General features: G+C 43.7%; 2 protein-coding genes across 6 annotated transcripts in view; one reads left to right on the top strand and one right to left on the bottom strand.

The window, feature by feature from the left end:
- Window positions 1–5,042: 5,042 nt before the first annotated feature.
- Window positions 5,043–9,579, bottom strand: LOC144588935 (uncharacterized). Its single transcript, XM_078392518.1, has 2 exons — window positions 8,423–9,579; window positions 5,043–5,809 (listed from the first exon to the last, which is right to left on the bottom strand). Exons 1-2 carry the CDS (start codon window positions 9,419–9,421, stop codon window positions 5,168–5,170), a joined length of 1,641 nt encoding a protein of 546 aa, XP_078248644.1. The 5' UTR covers window positions 9,422–9,579; the 3' UTR covers window positions 5,043–5,167.
- Window positions 9,580–16,856: 7,277 nt separating this feature from the next.
- Window positions 16,857–20,958, top strand: part of ANKHD1 (ankyrin repeat and KH domain containing 1) — a 132,623-nt gene continuing 128,521 nt past the window's right edge. For 3 of the 5 annotated variants that reach the window (XM_078392507.1, XM_020799369.3, XM_020799368.3), the window contains exon 1: window positions 16,857–17,249. In XM_078392507.1, coding sequence (XP_078248633.1) covers window positions 16,953–17,249 — 297 coding nt within the window. In that variant the 5' untranslated portion in view covers window positions 16,857–16,952. The remainder of the gene's footprint in view (window positions 17,250–20,958) is intronic. The other 2 variants (XM_020799370.3, XM_020799367.3) reach the window with 1 other exon arrangement.

Genomic DNA, 20,958 nt, shown 5'->3' with positions numbered 1-20,958 from the left:
ATCTAGTTATGGTTGTGTCATGGTTTTGGATGGTATTGCATAATCCTCCAATCTGCTGCAAAATTGTGGAACTGGTTTTAAGTGAAGAGCACAATATTGGGTTCAGAGTAATCAGTAGAACCCTGTACTAGGATGTAAGCAAGCATTGATGCAAACTGCATTTGGGAATACTGGCCAAAATCTTGTTGATTACTATAGTAAATTACACTATAGTAAATCCATTCTCAAAAGCCCTGCTCAACTCCTGTAAACTCAAGCATCAATCCATCTCATATTTGGTCTTCCTCTTTTCCTGCTGTCTTCAACTTTTCCAAGCATTATTGTCTTTTCCAGATAACTTTGCCTTCTCATAATGTATCTAAAGTATGATACAGCCTCAGTTTTGCCTTCAGACAAACTTCAGGTTTCATTTGCTCTAAGACCCTGTTGGGACCAGCCCCACTCCCCTTGCTGATGGGAGTGGGCTTTCCACCTCCCCAGGAGTAAAGGCAAGATTCCAGTCCCACAGTTTGCCTGTGGACTGGGGTACTGTAGGCAGTGATGTGGACAACACCTTAAAGGATACAAGCGGACATGGAAGACTGGATTTAAGGAGGAGAGCAAGAAGGGAGGACTGTTGAGTAGATGCCTTTGACTGGGAGGCATTCAAGGCTCAGATTGGTACCAGCACTACTGAAGCACCCACTGGTTGGTTGGGAGATGATCCATCGCTGGGACCCTGACACTGGGCATTAGGAGGAGTTCTTCGTGCCGATGGAGGAAGCAGCCTGAGTCCACCAGGATAAGGCGAGGTGGCAAGAGGCAAAGCAGCTGGAGAAGCAAAGAAGAGTGCAATGCCAGCAGAGGAAGCAGCAGGGACAAGTGGCCCTGCAGGAAAGTTCCATGGGCAGTATTCCCAGCACTGGCCAAGCGGTCCTCCTCCTGCATCATGTTACATGGGTGAGCCCAGCCATGTCTGTATAGACTTTGGCAGTGCCTCTAAGGAGATGTACTGCATATATGAAGCAGCTTCTGCTAGTGGTGACTACAGAGGAGTAGTTGGGAAAGATGCCCAGGCTACTCTATTCCAAGGACAATTAAGCGTTACAGCACTCCATACTTAACACACCTGAGAGGTGTCCTCAAACTGGCAGAAGAGGTAGGGCTCTGCTCCTTCAAGTAAAACTATTGTGGACTGGTCCTGTTGACATAAACTGTTTGAGAGTGCAGTTAACTCTGTGGAGTCCATAGAACTGTTTAAGTTTTGTTGTTGAGCCATGTTGGCGTCGTTACAGTTGCTTTGCTCTAATAAAAGAGCTTGTTCCTGCAAACACTTCCTGCATCTTCAAAGGTAGATCAATACATTAGTATGTATAATTTGTGTGCTGAATAAGAGCAACTTAGGGTTTCTACCACTCATTTATCAGTATTCTGGCCTTTGATATACTGCTGTTCTGAATGAGAGGAAAAGTACGGTAGTGTCACCATTAGAACTGCCCAGGCCAAACAAATTAGTTACGAGCCACTTTTTTTTTGTTTTTATTTACTTCTTCCCTACCTGCCCCTTTTCCTTTCTACATTGTTCCCATATTCACATCAAATTCCTGAGGGTAGGACTATGCTATCACAGAGTATTAATGGACGAGGATGGCCAGCAGATGTTCTCTTTACAGAAGATAAGGGCAAGAAAATAGTTGGAGCTCTCTCTGAAAGGTTTTAGGAAGACAGCTGCTATCAGAAGGTAACACATCATTCTCCTCTCAAGCCAATGATCTAATTATCTATTTACCTACAATAAAAATAAACTTGACAAGTTTGAAATGTGGTGCTAGAGTAGAGCTTTGTGGATACCCTGAATTGCCAGAAAGACACACATATGAGGCCTTGATAAAATCAAGCCTGAAATATCTCTGGAGATAAAAATGATGAGGCTTAGGCTGTCCTGCTTTGGGCACATCATGAGAAGACAGGATTCTCTCGAAAACAGAATGCTGGGAAAGATGGGAGGCAGCAGGAAAAGAGGAAGACCAAATATGAGATGCACTGACTCCCTAAAGGAAGCCTCAGGCTTGAGCAGGGCTGTTGAAGACAGGGCATTTTGGAAATCACTTTCTAAAGGCTCACCATAAGTTGGAAGCAACTTGGTGTCACATAACAATAACAATGTTTCCTCCAGCAGCCAGATGTGTCTCTTCCTGAAATCCAATCACGCTCCCAAAGTAGATACACTTACCAACACCTGGGCATTACTTTTTCATATAAGCAAGAAACTGGAAAAAAAATTCCAGTAATGGTGGAATATATATTCGATCTATAAATACACCCTGCTATTTGTTGTCTGCAACAGGAAGTGTGATGTAAAGCACTGAGTACATCTTGGCCATCATGTACACATTTTGTACTGAGAAGATAGGTGATCTGAGAGAGGGGTCAGGAAGGCCATACATGTACATATATAAAATCCCTCACTCAACAGGAGTGGAGGCCCTATATATAAAAGTTTGCTTTTTAATTATTTATATATATTAATTATTAAAAAGTAAACTATCTTCCAAACAATCCTCAAACCTAGCATTTAAGGTACTGTAGGAACTCCCGCACACACACAAATCCATGGCATCAGAATCTGCTGATTGACTTATCTGCTGCCTGAAAACACTAAATATTTATGTGTATTTCCAGGATGTATTTACCAGAACTGGCCACTAGAGAAATCCAGAGACCATGCAAAATACATATAACATTTGCTATATCTGTGTTTTTCGGCGTCTGGCTTGGAATCAATGCACCATGGATGCTGTGGTCCTACTGTAATGTGCTCATTGTTCATAGATTTGCAGAATCTTTATTGTTTTATTTTGTGTTGGAAGCCGCCTAGAGTGGGCCGGTGGCCCAGATAGGCAGGATACAAATCAAATCAAATCAAATCAAATCAAATCAATCAATCAATCAATATAAACAATAGGATTAAGGTCTCTTCCTGGACTTTGCTTATTTTATACCAGTTTTATTGTGAAAAAGTGCATGCTATCTCAGATTGGGTAACTTGGCTTAACTGAATTAGTTTACCAAAAATATATACACTGCATGAATATGCAGCCTCATGCTACATAACTAAACTCTATTTTATGCTGAATAACCTTTGTAATCATTGTATCTTAAATAGAAAACTAGATAATTCTTCCTCCAAAGCTTTTCATTAAAATAAATCTGATTTAATTTTTAAAAATTCTTTTAATTTTTTAATCATCCGTTTTAATTCACACTGAAATACATTTTTCATGCCATTTCTTTCTCCTGGGCCAAATTTTGTGAGTGAATTCATTCAGGAGAAGGCAGCAGCCTAATCCCCTGCCAACTGACCCAGAATATATTACAGTATGTAATATCCTGCACATTAACCTTTTACTGCTTGTTTGTTCTTTACATGGACAACTGGCAAAGCACTTGCCCTACTTTGATTTTTGGGATGTATCTACTAAATACACTAAAGTAAGACTGTATAAGGGAATATACTGTGGTTCACTGGTAAAGAATATGCTCTGTACACCATATGTCTCAGGTTACGTATTAGGCTTCACCAGGTGCAGTTGAGGTGCTAAGCCCTGGACATCCACTGCCATGCAGTTTAGATTACCCCAAACTTCATGTACCACCAATCCCAACTCTGTGTAACACAATATAACACAGCTACTTTTGTTCAAAATCGCAGTGTATTTGTAAAATCTGCAATCCTATGCATGCATATTTCTGAACTAATGTGCTGTAAACATTTATTTACTAAAGAATATAAAACTTTGCAGATAAAAATGGAAGCCAGTGTAAGACAGGTGCTGCTTTGTTAGTTAATGCCAAGTACAGTAAGATGAAAAGTCTTCAGCAATGGAAAATACTTTTGCTCAGCCCTAAAGCTTGTGAGTAAGACGTGGCATTTTGGATTTGTGGGTTTCCTACATGCATCTGGTGGCCACTGTGGAGAAAAATACTGGGCAAGATAAGCTTTTGGTTTGACCCAGCGTGGTTCTTATGTTATCTTCAATAGCTGAATTCAGAAAGATTACCTAAGATCTTGCAAACACGTTTTCAAAAGAATAGTTAACCTTGTTGTTGGAAAGGCTGCTGAGAAATTGGAAGCTCACCTCACTCAAGTGAAATAATTGTTATTCTGGGGAAAAATGATAAGACTAAGTGAAACAACTTTGTGGCGCACATTTACAACGGGAGATGTAACTAAGTATAATGTAAAGATTGTAAGAGAAGAGGCAAAATAACATGGAGGTTCATAGTGAATTCTATGAGGTGAAATTGTTAATTTAAGGCACACCAAGCTGTGAGCTGGAGGCAGTCAGTCCATGGCAAAAGTCAACTCTGACACCTTCCTCAACCACTTAAGCACAGGCGGGGGGGGGCATATGGTTCACTATGATCAGCAGTTAACTGCTGAAGCTCCTGGCTCCTAGATAAAGATTTTTAAAAATATTCCCTTGAAAAACCATCATATTGTGAGTGAGTAATGTGCTCTGAAAGAAAAAAGAACGCAGCTTCCTGATAAGGACGAATTAAGGGGTGGTGATTTATAGATAGCTAGTTTCTTTTATGAGAGTTTTTGCCGGGGCAGAGGATCACTGTCTCAGCAGCTGAAAAGGGAAGGAAGAAGCATCCATCTCTTATCTGACTTATAAGAACTGGCTGGGAAATTTGTTTAGATTGGTTAGGTTAACAAAGTTTAAAACTTATAAAAGCACTTGAAAGTTTTGGAAATGGCTCAGACTGAGGCTGTGATAAGGAGGGCAGAAATGAATCTTTTGAATCATTGTTGTTTGAGCAACAGAAAATTCTACTTCTTGCTTTTGAAAAGCGAATTTAAGAAAAATAAAGCAACAACTCTCAGGTACAAGATTATTAGAAAGAAAGCTGCCTAAAAAGAAAATATATACACATATGTATAAGAACGAAGGATCTGTGTGAGGTCTTCCCTGATGGATGGGTGTAAGAAGGTCCTTCTCCAGCGGGGGGGCACTTGTAGTGAAGGCGGGAAACAGACACGGAGGCTCATCACGGGGTTCATTATTAAACACTTTATTGTAAACAGCTTCCAACTCTAAAGGATCAAACGGATCTTGCAACAACCGATCATTCAACAAATGGTACTTCTTAGGACGAACAGTAGGAACCGCGGTTTGTTCGCCTAGAAGGGAGCTGGCCCAAACTTCTCCCTGTCTGTCATCTGACGCAAGGGCGCGCTCCTCAGTGCACACACCGTGCCGCAGCAAGGGTGGCGGGCCCAATCTCCCTCTAAAGGTCTCTTCTGATATTCTGGCCCGGGCCGGATCACACGTCTCCCTCCCCCAGGATAGTTCAGGGGGAAAACTGAAACCTTCCATTCCAGGGGCTCAATACCTCTGCCTTTGGCTCCCAGGAATGGTGGATCCGGCAGTAGTCCCCCTCCGGTCATCAGATTAGGGAACCCCGATGTTGCTCCAGACGCTTGACTTTGGTCGAGAATGGGCTCAGTCTGGACCCCTCTGTGTCTTGGTCTGTCCGCGTTTAAGTCTGTCCAAGTTCTAAAGTCCCGCGCGCCTCCTCCGTCTTTTATCTCCTCCCACATAATTAGATCCACCTCCTCCCCTCCTTCTTCCACAAGACACACCTCTTCAGCCCTCTCAGACACCACCTCCGTTTGGTCCAGTTCTATCAGCACCCCTTCCACACATCCGCCTTCCTCTACATCTTCCTTTTTAACGGAGGACGGCACACTCTCTTGATCACCTTCACACGCCCCCCCTTCCGAGTGGGCCGTCCTCGACTCCAGTTCGGGCTCCCCTCTGTCCTGTCGAGAGAAATAGTCCGCATTAGAATGGGCTGTCCCCTTTTTATACTGCACTTGAAAAGAATAGGGTTGTAAGCTTAGATACCACCTGGTAAGTCTAGGGTTGGTATCTTTCATTCAGTTCAGCCACTGTAAAGGGGCATGGTCCGTCACTAAAATGAAGGGAGCTCCTAACAAGTAGTATCTTAAGGCTTGAATGGCCCATTTGACTGCCAGCGCCTCTTTTTCTATGGTGGCATACTTCCTCTCCCGGTCACTCAATTTTTTACTCAGATACATTATGGGGTACTCTATCTCTTCCTTCTTCTGAGATAGTACCGCACCTAGGCCTCTGTCCGAAGCATCCGTTTGCAATATAAAGGGAAGAGAAAAATCGGGAGCGAAGCGACTAGGCAAAGATGACAATACCCCTTTTAACTCCTCAAAGGCTTTCTGTTCCGGTGGTCCCCAATCTATTCGACTCTTCTTCCTTTTGCGGGTTAAGTCTGTGAGAGGGGCAGCTACTTCTGCAAAATGTGGCACAAATTGCCTATAATAACCAGCCAGTCCTAGGAATTGTTGGACTTCTTTCTTATCCCGCGGAACTGTCCATGACACTACTTTGTCTACTTTGTCAGACTGGTTGAATCTTTCCTCCTTCTATTCGGAACCCCAAAAACTTAACCCCCTTCCTGGCTACTTTGCACTTGGAAGGATTAACTTTTAGCCCGGCTTTCTCGATTTCCCTCAAGACTCTCCTAAGGTGGTCAATGTGTTCCTCCCAAGTTTTGCTGTATATCAAAATATCGTCAATGTAAGCGCCCGCGAAATCTTTTACCGGTTCCAACACACGGTCCATAAGCCTCTGGAAAGTCGCAGCTGCTCCATGTAGCCCAAAGGGCATTTTTTTAAAATGGAACAGCCCCTTGGGGGTGACAAAGGCGGTTTTCTCCTGGTCTTCCTTCCTTACTGGAATTTGCCAGTAACCTTTAGTGAGGTCCAGCGAGGTCAGGTAAACGCCCCCCCCCAGCCTCTCCAAGAGGTCATCCACTTTTGGCATTGGGTAGGCATCAAATTTAGAAATTTCGTTAAGGCGTCTGAAATCAATACATACCCTAACTTGCCCATCTGGCTTAGGAACTAGTACTGGGTAGCTTCGCCAAGGGCTGCGGGATGGTTCTATGATGCCTAATTTTTCCATCTCTGCTACCTCAGCATTGATAGTATCTCTCAAATGATAGGGCCAGGTCCTATCCCCCATTCTAGCAACCATCCCCGGGGGTGTATGAATTTCATGCTGAATGAGATTTGTCTCTCCTGGTATGCCCGAAAATACCGCTTCGAATTCTTTTTCCAACCTCCTCACATCTAGTTGCTGGGCCTCTTCCAAAATCTCATCAACCTCTAACCTTAGGTCTTTACTTAGACACACACTTACTTCGGGACCAAATTCTTCTCCTACTTCCCCCCACAGGGCTTCTCTTTCCTTCCATTCCTTCAACAAATTGACGTGAAAAATCCCATTCTTTTTGGTCTTATCCGGCATGTATATTTCATAATCCACTGCTCCTACCTTCCTAACCACTTCGTAGGGACCTTGCCACGTGGCAAATAATTTAGCCTGTTCGGAATGCATCAATAGCAAGACTTTCTGGCCTGGGTGAAATTCTCTGACTTTTACCCTTTGGTCATACCTTCTTTTTTGTCCCTCTTGGGCGTTTCCCAAATGATCTTTTGCAATACTTAGGACAGTTCTCAAATGGTCCCTCATTTCCATCACATGCTGCACCGTGATCTGAGCATCATCTTGGCCCTCTTCCCATTTTTCCCTCATCAAATCCAGTATGCCTCTGGGATTCCATCCGTACATTAATTCGAAGGGAGAGAAGCCCGTAGATGCTTGTGGTACCTCCCTAATGGCGAACATTAAGGGTGCCACTAATACATGCCACCTTCTAGGTTTTTCCATAACCAGCTTCCTTAACATGCCTTTTAGTGTTTTATTAAAACGCTCCACTAAGCCATTGGTTTGTGGATGATAGACCGCGGTGTGAATAGGTTTGACTTCTAGTAAGCGCCACATCTCTTTCAGCGTAATACTCATAAAGTTGGTCCCTTGATCTGTTATGACTTCTTTAGGGAAGCCTAGTCTTGTAAATACCTGCATTAACTCTCGCGCGATTACCTTAGCCGTGGTGGACCTTAAGGGGATTGCCTCCGGGTATCGGGTGGCATAATCCACCAACACTAGAATGTGTGTATGACCTCCTGCTGATTTAACCAGAGGTCCTACTATGTCAAGGCCAATTCTTTGAAAAGGGTGATCCATGAGGGGCATTGGCATTAATTCAGCCCCCTTTGCTGGGCGCTTTTGCGTTTTTTGACATTGGGGACAGGTGACACAGTACTCTCTAACTTCCTTGTCCATCTCTGGCCACCAAAACCTTTGCTTAATTCGTGCTTTCATTTTTCCTCTGCCAAATGCCCAGCTAGGGGCACGTCATGGGCCAGTTCCATTACCTTACTTCGCCATTTCAGGGGTACCACCAGCTTCTTCCCCCCGTCTCCCTCCACCCTATACAACAATCCCCTATCCAACTCCCATCCCGTTTGCCCCTTCACCACAGTTCCCACCGGTTGAGCCGCTAGCAATGGTTCTTGAAGCGATGCATCGTCCTGCTGCATCAATTGCATCTGTTCCCGCGAGGCGCGCTGCAAAAAATCGGACTCGTCTTCAACTTTCAACATTTCTCCCTGTAATCCCTCCTTGATCTTCCCCACATCTCTAGATCCGACCCAATCTCTTCCCAGCAGCATCTCCCTCGACAACCCCGGCACCACACCTATATTCATCCTTCGTTCTTCTGCCCCTACCCTCACAGTGGCCCATAATGTCTGATATTTCTTTACATCCCCATGTATGCAGCGAACAGTCAATCCCTCTTCTTTTTTCTGTCCCGAAAGGTCCCGTACTAACGTCTTGGCACACCCTGTGTCTATCAAAGCCTTTTTCTTTTCTCCATTCACCCAGGCTTCTACCTCCCACCTCTCCGATGAATCCATTTTGGGGGGGGAAGGTCTGTCATACAGCCCCACCCACGAACAGTCGGCCCCCGGGCAATTCCTCCTCACGTGGCCCGGGACCCCACAGGCGAAGCAGACAGGGCGCCCCTCTTTGTTCTCGCGTACCCCTGCTCCGGGAGTGTAAATAGGGCGCCCGTCCTTGCCCTCTCTCCAGCCCGTCCCAGGAGCATAAATCCGCTGATCCACAGTTACCGGGCGCACAGGTTTAGATCCAAAGGGTTCGAACATCTTCCCTTTGAATTTCTGCGTTCCGCTTGGCTCTACTGCTGACCGCGCACTTGAATTAGAAAACGAAAGCGAAGCCTCTCCACCGCGTGGTTTGCCTTTCTCCGCCCAGGGGGTGTTGCCTTCTTTCGCAGCCTCCTCCGTCATACTATAATCCTCCAATAAGGAAATTGCTTTCTCCAGCGTCTTCGGGTTGTTTCGTTGAATCCAGTTTTTCGCGCCAGCTCCTAACGTCTGTACTAGCTGCTCCATAACAATCAAATCCACTACCCGCTCGCCGTCTTCACCATTAGGTTTTAACCATCTCAACGCGTTTGCCCTCATCCGTTGCGCCACTGTGCGGGGGTGGGAACCCGGCTTCCATTTTAGATCTCTCAGTCTTTTCCGATACGTTTCTTCGGTCAAATTCAGTGTTCGAAGTATAGCCCTCTTTACTGCCTCATATTGGGAGGCCTCCTGTGTGCTCAAAGTATCCACTTACCTCCTGCAACAGCCCCGTAAGGCATGGAATCAAAATAAGGGTCCATTGTTCCCTCGGCCACCCAGCTGCTACAGCCACTCGCTCAAAGGTATGCAAATAGGCCTCAGGATCGTCAGAGCTTGTCATTTTTTGCATTCGAATGGGGGCAGGCCCTGCTATCAAGCCCCCCCTTACTGCTGCCGCCGGTCTCTCCGTTCTCTCCTCCTCTGGCCCTTGCCGCCTTATCTGTCTCGCGATCAGCGTTTGTTGTTCAACCAGATTTTCTATTAACTTCGCCTGCCGGTCCATAGTCTCTTTTAGTCCCAGCCATTCTTCCTTTCCCGCCTTCGGTACCGCCCCCCGCCCCACGTTGGGCGCCAGTGTAAGAAGGTCCTTCTCCAGCGGGGGGGCACTTGTAGTGAAGGCGGGAAACAGACACGGAGGCTCATCACGGGGTTCATTATTAAACACTTTATTGTAAACAGCTTCCAACTCTAAAGGATCAAACGGATCTTGCAACAACCGATCATTCAACAAATGGTACTTCTTAGGACGAACAGTAGGAACCGCGGTTTGTTCGCCTAGAAGGGAGCTGGCCCAAACTTCTCCCTGTCTGTCATCTGACGCAAGGGTGCGCTCCTCAGTGCACACACTGTGCCGCAGCAAGGGTGGCGGGCCCAATTTCCCTCTAAAGGTCTCTTCTGATATTCTGGCCCGGGCCGGATCACACGTCTCCCTCCCCCAGGATAGTTCAGGGGGAAAACTGAAACCTTCCATTCCAGGGGCTCAATACCTCTGCCTTTGGCTCCCAGGAATGGTGGATCCGGCAGTAGTCCCCCTCCGGTCATCAGATTAGGGAACCCCGATGTTGCTCCAGACGCTTGACTTTGGTCGAGAATGGGCTCAGTCTGGACCCCTCTGTGTCTTGGTCTGTCCGCGTTTAAGTCTGTCCAAGTTCTAAAGTCCCGCGCGCCTCCTCCGTCTTTTATCTCCTCCCACATAATTAGATCCACCTCCTCCCCTCCTTCTTCCACAAGACACACCTCTTCAGCCCTCTCAGACACCACCTCCGTTTGGTCCAGTTCTATCAGCACCCCTTCCACACATCCGCCTTCCTCTACATCTTCCTTTTTAACGGAGGACGGCACACTCTCTTGATCACCTTCACAATGGGTTTGCCACATTTTGATGCCTAGACACTGATCAATGTGAAACAAGAAGCCTAAATGGAGGGTAAAAGACCCCATCTGTCAGATAGAAGTTTATCTAGACTTCAAAGAGTAGAGTTCTCTGAGGAACAAAGTGCTAATAATACAGATGAGACTCAAGAGATTTAGACTGAGAGAAGATACCTTACCACCTAAAGGGGACGACAGAGGATGAAATGTTTGGACAGTGTCATTGAAGCTACCAACATGAGTTTGACCAAACTCCAGGAGGCAGTGGAAGACAGGAGGGCCTGGCGTGCTCTGGTCTATGGGGTCATGAAGAGTCAGACACAACTTAACCACTAAACAACAAAAAGTACTGGCAAAATTGTTTTCCTATGTAAATATATATATGGTAAGGTGCCTAAAGACTGGGAAACACGTATAATTGTAACAATTTATAAGAAAGGGAATAAAATTGGTCCAACTAATTACAAGCCTATAAGGTTATTGGATGCAATCTCTAAATTATATGTATGACATCTCTTAATTAAACTGGAAGTTTGGGTAAAATCTAACAATATTAATGTGAAACAACAAGTAGGTTTTAGGAAAGGCAGGAGTATTATTATTATACAATTATTATATGTTCTATTATTGTATGTTATATCATCTCATAAACAAATATGCTAAGGAGACATCTGTATGCCATTTTTTTAGATCTTACAGCAGCATATAAATAAAATAAATCAAGAAAGATTGTAGGTATAGTTTTAGAACTCCGATATCGATACGAGATTATTTACTCTTATTAGAATTTTGTATGTTGATATGTGTATGACACAGAGAGTTGGCCAGCTGACAAATCCAATTCCAATTTCTAAGGGTGTACAGCAGTGCTATTTATACATTGGTTCGAAAAGATGAGTAAAGCAAAGTAAGAGCAAATAACAGCAGTATTAGGATGGGAAAGAATATCTTGGTTTAATCTGATCCAATTAGAGGAATGGACTAAAGAGTAAAAAAGAAATGGTAAATATAGGTATCTTACAAGATTTGAAGAAATGATACAAGAAACATGTAGATTAAAACTAGATAATGAAAGAGATAACAAGTAGGATGTACAAGGTATTAATAGAAGCAGAAAATCAATAGGATGTTCTTAAAGGATTATGGGAATATGATTTGGGAGAAGAAATAAATATCAAGGTGTGAAGAATACATGAAATAAAAGAATATTTTAACCGTATGCGGATCAGGATAAAGGAAAACTTTTAGAAATTAGTCTGGACATAGTATTTAACTCTGGTGAAATTAAATCATATAAATACTAAATATTCTAATTTATGTTGGGGAGTATATCAGGAAGCAGGCTGCGGATATGTGGTGGGAATTTAAGAATACATCGAAATTTTTGAGGTGAGTCTTCAAGGAAATAAATTAAATAATTCAGTTACATATAAAGGTTTCCCTTAAAAGAGCTCTTTTTTCAATATCTGATAAGAAGCAACGGAGCTGGACAACAACAGAATTGATTTCAAATTTATTAATAGTGGCAAGGTTAACGGTAGGAAGCAATTGGAAAGTTAAGCATGATTTTCAATTAGATGAATGGTATAAAGAAGTTTGGAATATAGCTATACATTTAGTTCATATGTAACATGAAAATTAAAAAGGGATTGTTACATAAGAATGTCTTTATTGATGCACTGAGAGAATTTATTGAGTTTGTGTTAATTAAAGGGAAGGGCTCTGTACCTCCTCAAGAATCAATGCAATTTTGGAAGGGGAATGGGGCTTCGCTATGAAATTAAACATGGCTATATCTTCAGATGGTTCTAGTGGTGGTGGGGAGATGTTTTTGTATTATTATGTTGTTACTGTGTTTTTGTGTTATTAAGGTTTTCTTGGTTAGTTGTGTCTCATTTTATTTTTCTAATGGTTGTTATAAATAAAAATGTAAAAACTTTCAAACACCAGCCTGCAAGAAGGTTGTGTGCCATCTTTCACCTGGGCACTACTCAAGGTGGGATGAGCCCTTTGTGCAGACTGCTTCAGTGGCAGCCCAGAACTCAGAGTCCTGGGAAGCAGGAATGGTGAAAAACATCTAGGAAGGGGCTGTATAAAAGGAGAAGAAGCAGCTGCTGAGGGAAAACAGTGTGAAGAAAAAGAGAAGGGGGAGGAAATTTCGGCTGATGCTGAAAAGAGAGAATTTTACAGGTTGCAACAACTTGAAGGTGGCCTCCAGGATAAAGAAGAGTGCAAAAAGGAATAAGAATATTGAGACAATAGAGTGATTAGTACAGCAGAGTTTTTAGCGAGTAGTGAGAGTGATTAGTACAGCAGAGTTTTTAATTTCTGGTTAAAACTTCTCTAGCAGTGAATTAGAAGTGCAGGGATCCATGGAGCAGAATACCTTCAAATTCATCAGAGTAGTCCACCCCTGGTACTAACATTTTCAATAACTCACTCTGACGCATTAGTAAGAAAAACAATAAAAAATTTTTTCTTTACTTACAGTTGTGCACAGACCAAACAGCAAACTGATAAACATGGCTGACTTCCAACAATAGACTAAAGAGAGGGAGAAACCTCTTAAGAGAGAGGTGGGGTTCTCGTTTAAATCAAAGGCAGGAGGGAACTGTTGGTTAGTGCTGGACACACTGACAGTCACCCCAGTCCAAAAAATATCCCTCCTAGTCAAACCTGCTAGAGGCAGCATGCCAGGTTGTAAAAAAACTTCAACAAATAGAACCACCCAGGACACTTGAACTGGATTAGCAGGTGGTGAAACTTAACTGCTCTGTCCTAGGAGAACAAGACTTGTCAGAAAAGTGATGATCTGGAAGAATCTAAGACAGTGAAAGTAGCTAACGTACTGTGTATAGTTCTTGAATAAAGTTCTGAGTTTACTGCACATTGTTCTTCTCATGGCAACAAACCTCATGGGCCTTGCTGCTGCCCCCTTGACCATGGAGGGCTTGCTTTTGTTGTTATGTGCTGTCACATCAGAACTTATAGTGACCCTAATAGGGTTTTCAAGATAAGTGAAGTATTCAAGGAGTGTTTTTACCAATCATATCCTTCCCCCAGTGAGTTTCCATGTCAGAGCTAGGGAACTGAACCCAAGTATCCTCAGTCCTAGTCAAGGACGGAGTTACACTCCCTCTAAAAACAAATTCGTGCAGCTTGGTGGTGCTCCTGGGTTAATCTTTGAGCCTGAATGCCCAGTTTTCAGTGGTGGCCAGGAGTACACAATTAAAACTGATGCACTCCTGGTAACCACTGCGACCACTCATGGAGAGGTCTGAATCTGGCTTTATGACAAATGTCTTAGTTAAATCCCGGCTGGATTACTGCAACGTGCTGTATGTGGGGCTGTCTATGGGAAGTGTCAGGAAACTTCAGCTAATTCAAAACACAGCAGCCAGATTACTGACTGAGACTGGTTACAGGGATCACATAACCTTTGTTAAAGTGGCTCTACTGGCTGTCGATTGATTTCTGGGCACAACATTTGATGGGGAAAGAGGAGAGGGCCTTCTCCCAGACTTTGGAACTCCCTCCCAAAGGAAGCCAGATTGGCCCCATTTTTACTGACTTTTCTTTCTTTGCTATAAGGAGGCTCTTTGGGCAAGCTTTCCCTCAGTGACTGGCTACCTGAGTGGAATTTTTAAATGGATGTTATCTATTACTGCTTTGACTGTGTTTTTAGTATTGCTTTTGTTTACCATTTCCCAGAGAGGTATTTGCTTGTTCCACATGTCTGTATATTTATTGTTTTTAGCTTTAAATATTATCCTTTAATGATGTAATCTGCCTTGGGTCCTTTTTGAGGAGAAAGACAGGGTAAAAATATTTTAAATAACAGTAAATCAATATTATTCTATCCACTACATCACACTGGGTACCATGAAGAGCTTGGGGACCCACAAAAGTATATTTAGGTTTTTGAGATAGTGGTTGCTGTGTCAAAGATGAAATACATAACTCATATTATCGAGTTTTAAATATGTATTATTAAGTCTTTGTGAGTTTTCAACCTCATAGGAATTTCTGATGTACTAAAATAGTGATTTAACTTATAAATAATTAAATAATACTGTAGAAAGCCTATAAATAGGTATTAATCAGTTAGGTATAGCAACTGGCTGCTAACAGCTTCCAAAACACCAGGAAACAGGCAAAATCCCTAACACTTGCAGGGTCCCTGGCAGGCACAGCCTGTACAGGTAAGATGAACTAATGGCTGGAGTTAGTATTAAACACCTTTTTCTCAGCAGTTCTGAAGATCATAAGCTGCAGCAAATCTCAGATTCTGCAGGTAGGTCTCAAGTTCACATCAAGTAACATCTTTGCTTAAAAGGAACTCTGATAGCAGGATCAGTTAAAACTAGCATACGAGCTATATCATTTTCTGGAGAGGTCTGACCTAGCCATGGTGACACATGCCTTAGTTACATCATGGCTGGATTACTGTAATACACTCTGCATGGAGCTGCCTTTGGAAAACATTCAGAATTTTTAGCAGGTCCAAAACACTGCAGCCAAATTGCTAACTGGGGCTGGTTACAAGGATCACGTAACCATCCTGTTATAGCAGCTCCACGGGCTGCCGATCCATTTTTGGATTAGCAATTCAAAATGCTGGTTTTAACCTATAACCCAAAACAGCCTGGGTCCGAGCTATCCCAAGAATCACGTCTCCCTTTACAAGCTTGCCTGGGTGTTAATATACAGTACTGTAATTTGGAGAGGCCTTTCTCTCAGTCTCACCACACTGACATATGCACTTGGTGGGGACACAGGGAGAGGAGAGGGCCTTCTCTGTCACTATGCCCAGACTCTGGAACTCCCTTTTGCAGGCAGCTGTCCTTCTGCAAGCAGGCAAAGACCTTTCGCTTCAGGCAAGATTTCCCTCAGTGTCTGACAGCCTGGGAGACAATAAACTGTGTGGTTTGCACTTTTGTTGCTTTTATATCTGTTTTAATAATGTTTTTACCTAACATTTTAAATATGTTTATTTAATTATTTTCCAATATTAAAATAATTTACTGTTTTTAGCTTTTTATATTGTGTTTTTAATGATGCAAGTAATCACTAAGGCAAGGTTAAAATATTTTAATTAATTAATGAATGTCTGGGCTCTTAGATGATCAGTGGTTAGTAGACACCTAATAGGTTCGGTGACAGCTGTATAATTACTTTTTTTCAATGCAAAGAGTAGTACTGGCCTTCACCAGGCCTTGGTATGAAAACCTGGGAAGTTCAGGAACAGGAACATCATCTTCTCACCTGTGCAGCGCTACTAAGACACATCTCCGACCAAGCCCTTCAAGAATCATTTGCCCGCGCCTTTGTTAAGTAAGATAAGTTCAAGCTCCAGTCACTTTTACCTTGGCTGTGCTATCCCTGGAGAGGCCCAGCAATAGCGAGGCTGCAACCTACCTTCCCTAGAAACACCTACAGATTCGACTAGAAAAGTCTACAAAATGGCAACTCGGAAGCTTTGGTATGGGATGGAGGTTGACTGAGAATCAGACCTCTGGTCTCAGTGACTGACATGACTTTTGTCCAATCCCTTCCTTATTGAGAATTGGTTTCGGAAAGCGTTAAAAAGACTGCCAGGCCATAACAGGTCGGCCTTACAAATAATAGGCACGCCTTCCCCCAATCAATACACTTTCTTTTTGAGGTGGGGGTCCGTTTCTCCTCAGACCAAGACCTTCACTCGAAAAAGAGAAGGGTGGGAACGAAAGGAAGCGTAAACCAATCGCGTGTCGCCAAGAGAGCAAGGTACGATTGATGGCTACTATGTACAATCAAGCTTAAAGATAACTCGAACGACTGTTGTCCTGTCCATTCAAATAGCACAATTCGGAAGCTTATGCTTGATTGACAGACTGATGACCTAATCATATATCGGCTGATTCAGGAAGCGAGTGTACAAAGTCTAAGTGGTAGGCGGGCAGTCTAAACCGCCTCAACGTGTACTCTCAAAGCATCTTGCTGGTGGGAGGGTGAAAGAGCGCGTGACGAGCTCGTAGAGTGACGGATATATTGTCCAATAGAGCTCGAACCTTGAGTAGTCCTGGCCAATGGAAGTGGCGAAATGGGTTGGTGAGGGCATCACGGTGGCTACGGGTTAGATAGGGTGTGAGAAGTTAGTGGCGCTGCTGCTGTGAGGGGACGGAGACGGCGTTTCCCCCTCCCCTCCTCCCACGGCTTAAGCTTGGATCAGCGCGCGATGCTCACGGACGGCACTGCCGCCCCGACCCCCGCCGGCGATGAAGAGATAGACTCGGTAACGCCCCGTGTTGCCTCGGCCGCCGTCGTCGAGGCCTCCACGGCCGGGCCCAACCCGCTGGGGCTGCGGGCCGTGCGCCTGTTCGGAGAGGCCGGGCCCTGTGGGCCGGTAGGCCCGGCAACAACTTCGGGAGAGGCCGGGGCCGCCGCCGCCGCCCTCGACTTTAAACTGGCGGCCGCCGTCCTGAGAAGCGGGGGCGGCGGCGGGTCCGGCAGCGACGAGGACGAGGTGTCTGAGGTGAGAGAGGCCTTTACTCCCGCCAGGCTGTCCGTGGAGGAGGAGGAGGGGCCGGAGGGCCGCCGTCTCGAACGGAGCTCCCTCCCGCGCTTGTGTACCGGCCCCGCCCGTCAGACTTTAGAAACCTTTCTGTGGGTTGGTTTTGGTCATGTACAGGAGAGTGGAGACCCACCCTGATGCGCCCCCCTCCCGCTTTTTCCCCAAGGTTTAATATTAGGTGGGCTGAGTTCTGCTCTGCTTTCTAGCTTCATTGTGTGAATGGAAGCTGCTAAAAAGACGAACATCGAGTCCTGCAAGTCCGGCCCATTAGTCTCCCGCCTGTACCTGCTCGGGTCTGGATGATGGCGGAAGCGATTTTGGCTTTCTGCGACACCTTCCTTCCCCGCGGCTGCAAAGATCTGCTTTTCTGTGAAAAGTGTTATTGGGTTAATGTGTATTTGAGGCCGGTTTGAAAGAGCTGTTATTATAATAGGTATAGTTGGATTGTTTATTTCCACGAATAAGTTGTTGAAATCTGTTCGAGAAACATTGCACATATACTTTTACAGGGTTTTGCTTTGCTCAGTGGGCCGTAGTAGTAATGCCTGGTATATGCAAGACTTGCATGGGTCTCCTTCTTTTCCCTAAATGAGACAAAACTCAGTATGTTAGGAGTCATGTAGAAAAAGTTTCAACGTTTAGATAACCTATGATCTGCCCTGTAGGTAAAAGATATTTATGGAAATTTGATAGAATCATAACAAAAGCAAGGTTATCCATCAGACATCCCATTCCTGCAGTCATTTCTGGTTCGTTTCTGGGCTCAGTTAAAAATCACATTTAAGCTCTAAATAACTAGAAAAGTGTATGTGTCTGTGTGTATCTATTTCTCTATCTAAGTTAGAATTATATGAAGTTTTCTTATTTGAAATTGTAGATTTTTTACTTCTTGACCCAGTTCACATGGAAGAACTTTGAGCAACATCATTCACAGTAGGATTTTTAACCTGTTTATTCCTGAGATGAGCACAATTTGTGTTGACTAAGGACTGCAAGAAAAGCTTAAATTTGATAGCTCATGAATGGTAGTCTCTTTGTCAAGACATGTTCCATTATTTTGATTTTCCTTTTTGTTGGCAAGTTTTTGTGTTGGAGTTTACATAACATACTGTATTACTTTTGTAATTTTAAAGCCACTTATTTTTATTAAGAATTCTGAGGTTATAGAAGTAGTGAAGACATTACATTGTAGTTCACAAAATTCTATTAGGATGTTGAGAGATTTGTTTTTCAATAAATAGGTCTAACACAACACTCAGAATTGTACAGAAATGGTAAAGTTTTTTTTTCTAGAGTAGTGGTTCTCAACCTTGGGTAACTCAGATGTTAATGGACTCCAGCTCCCAGAAACCCTGGCCAGCACAACTGGTGGTGAAGGCTTCTGGGAATTCCAGTCCACGAGTACCTGGGTTACCCAACGTTGGAAACACGGTTCTAGAGGATTAAGGTAGGTGGCATTAAGTATCATTTGAAAAAATGAATTACAGCTCAGAAAGGGCTTACAGTACATTGACTTATAGGCAAAGCAAGGAATGGAGGAGTAGAGATTCAATGAGGTTTATCTGTGGACCATTCTGCTTTGTCCACAGATGGAGGAGTAGAGATTCAATGAGGTTTATCTGTGGACCATTCTGCTTTGTCCACAGAGACTGCAGAACAACCAAGAATATCTTCCTTTGTTCTTGTACATGATTTCTTTTCTTAATGAAGATTGAAGCTGATTTTATAAGGGTTAGAGCAAGTTAAAAGGCTCTGGGCAGGCATTGGGGCACTATACATACTAACTTTTGAAAAGAATGATTGGTTGAGATGGCTCTTAGTCTTCTGGCTAGTGAATTGCATTGTATGATGCTGGTTTGCTGAAGATGCGAGCACAGAACTATTTTTTTTTTTTTGCTAACGTGAATTATTTGCACGTTGCAATTTGCAGAACAAATAAATGAAATAAAATTAAGAGGCCTACCCTGGTATTTAGCAATTTTCAATGTTCTGCAAGGGAACACTTTGGGATTTGTTATTTTGAAATAATAAAAGCTCACATTGCTTCCTCTACCTTTGCTACTGTGCTTGTCTTATCATTCAGCCCTCCTGTTCTTTGGAGATGAGAAGCAGTCTTATAGCCTAGTTTCCTTCCTCATTTTTGCTGTCACAGCATGTTTACCTCATGTCACATTTATTGCACTAGAGTCTTCATGGTGATTCTACAGTGCACACTCAATACATGAGTTAGGGCAGCAATTTTTACTCCCCCCCCCCAAATGTCCATAAACACAATACAGGATGAAAGAAATATAGGCCGAGTCAGGATTGTATAAGTCACATACAGAACTTTATAAGGTGGTGTGTGAATAATTGTTTCCAGTCTATGGACCCCTTGAAAAGTGCCAGGGCCTCTTAGGGGTACATGTGACCTCCAGTTGAAAATCACTGTATTAAGGTGCCGGGAGGGTTTGTTAGGCCTTACTCTTGTCTTAAATGAATTGCAAATTGAATTAAAATATAAGAATAACTCTGCTGGATCAGGCCAAGTGCCAGTCTAGTCCCTGTATCTCACAGTGGCCCCAGCAGATGTCTCTGGGAGCACATGAGACAACTAGATACCTTTCTCCTGATAATGGTCCACTGCATCTGGCATCTTGAAGTACCTTCCTTTGAAGCCTGGAGATTATACATCTCCATCATGGCTTGTAACCTGTGATGGATTGTTCCTCCAAGAATCTGTTCCATCCCCTTTTAAAGGCATTTAGGCCAGATGCCATCACCACATCCTGTGGCAAGGAGTTCCACAGACTAACAACATGCTGGGTAAAGAAATATTTTATTTTGTCTGTTCTCATTCTCCCAGCACTCAATTTCAGTGGATGTCCCCTGGTTCTGGTATTGCGTGAGAGGGAAAAGAGCTTCCCTCTATTTACTTTATCCACCCCCTGCATTATTTTACATGTCTCATATCCCCCCTCAGGTGCCTTTTCTCTAGACCAAAGAGCCCCAAATGCTGTAGCCTTTCCTTCTAAGGGAGGTGCCCTAACCCAGTCATCATTTTAGTCTCTTCTACACCGTTTCCAGTCCCACTATGTCTTTTTTGAGGTGCAGTGACCAGAACTGTACGCAGTACTCCAGATGTGACCTTACCAACATTTTGCACAGTGGCATTATAATGTTGGCTGTTTTATTTTTAATCCCTTTTTTAATGATACCTAGCATGGAATTGGCCTTCTTCACTGCCGCTGCACACTGGGTTGACACTTTCATCGAGCTGTCCACCAGGACACCAAGATCTCTTTCCTGAGCCATCACATTCAGCTCAGAACCTATCAGCTGATAAATAAAGGTTTGATTCCCCCCCCCCATTACTTTATATTTTCTTATATTTAAACACATTTGCCATTTTGCTGCCCATTCTCCCATTTTGGAGATATCCTTCTGGAGATTTTCACAATCCCTTCTGCTTTTCACCACCCGAAAAAGTTTCGTGTCACCTGTAAACTTGGCCACCTCGCTGCTGTTTCCAGGTCATTTATGAACAGGTTGAAAAGCACAGGTGCCAGGACAGATCCTTGGGGCACACCACTCTTCATCTCTCTCCATTGTGAAAACTGCCCATTGACACTTACTCTCTGTTTCCTGGTTCTCAATCAATTCTCAGTCCATCAGAGGACCTGCCCTCTTA

This window comes from Pogona vitticeps, chromosome 4 (genome assembly GCF_051106095.1).
Source record: "Pogona vitticeps strain Pit_001003342236 chromosome 4, PviZW2.1, whole genome shotgun sequence".
NCBI lineage: Eukaryota > Metazoa > Chordata > Lepidosauria > Squamata > Agamidae > Pogona > Pogona vitticeps.
The sequence above is the reverse complement of the archived record's forward strand: the minus strand, read 5'-3'. Positions and strand labels throughout refer to the sequence as shown.

What these genes read in the sequence shown, in the direction of transcription:
- LOC144588935 (XM_078392518.1), bottom strand. Translation starts at nt 9,421, where the DNA reads ATGAGGGCAAACGCGTTGAGATGGTTAAAACCTAATGGTGAAGACGGC. An exon ending in CATTGCTAGCGGCTCAACCG is followed by an intron (nt 5,810 to 8,422) that starts GTGGGAACTGTG and finishes TTCTCTCGACAG; the next exon opens with GACAGAGGGGAGCCCGAACT.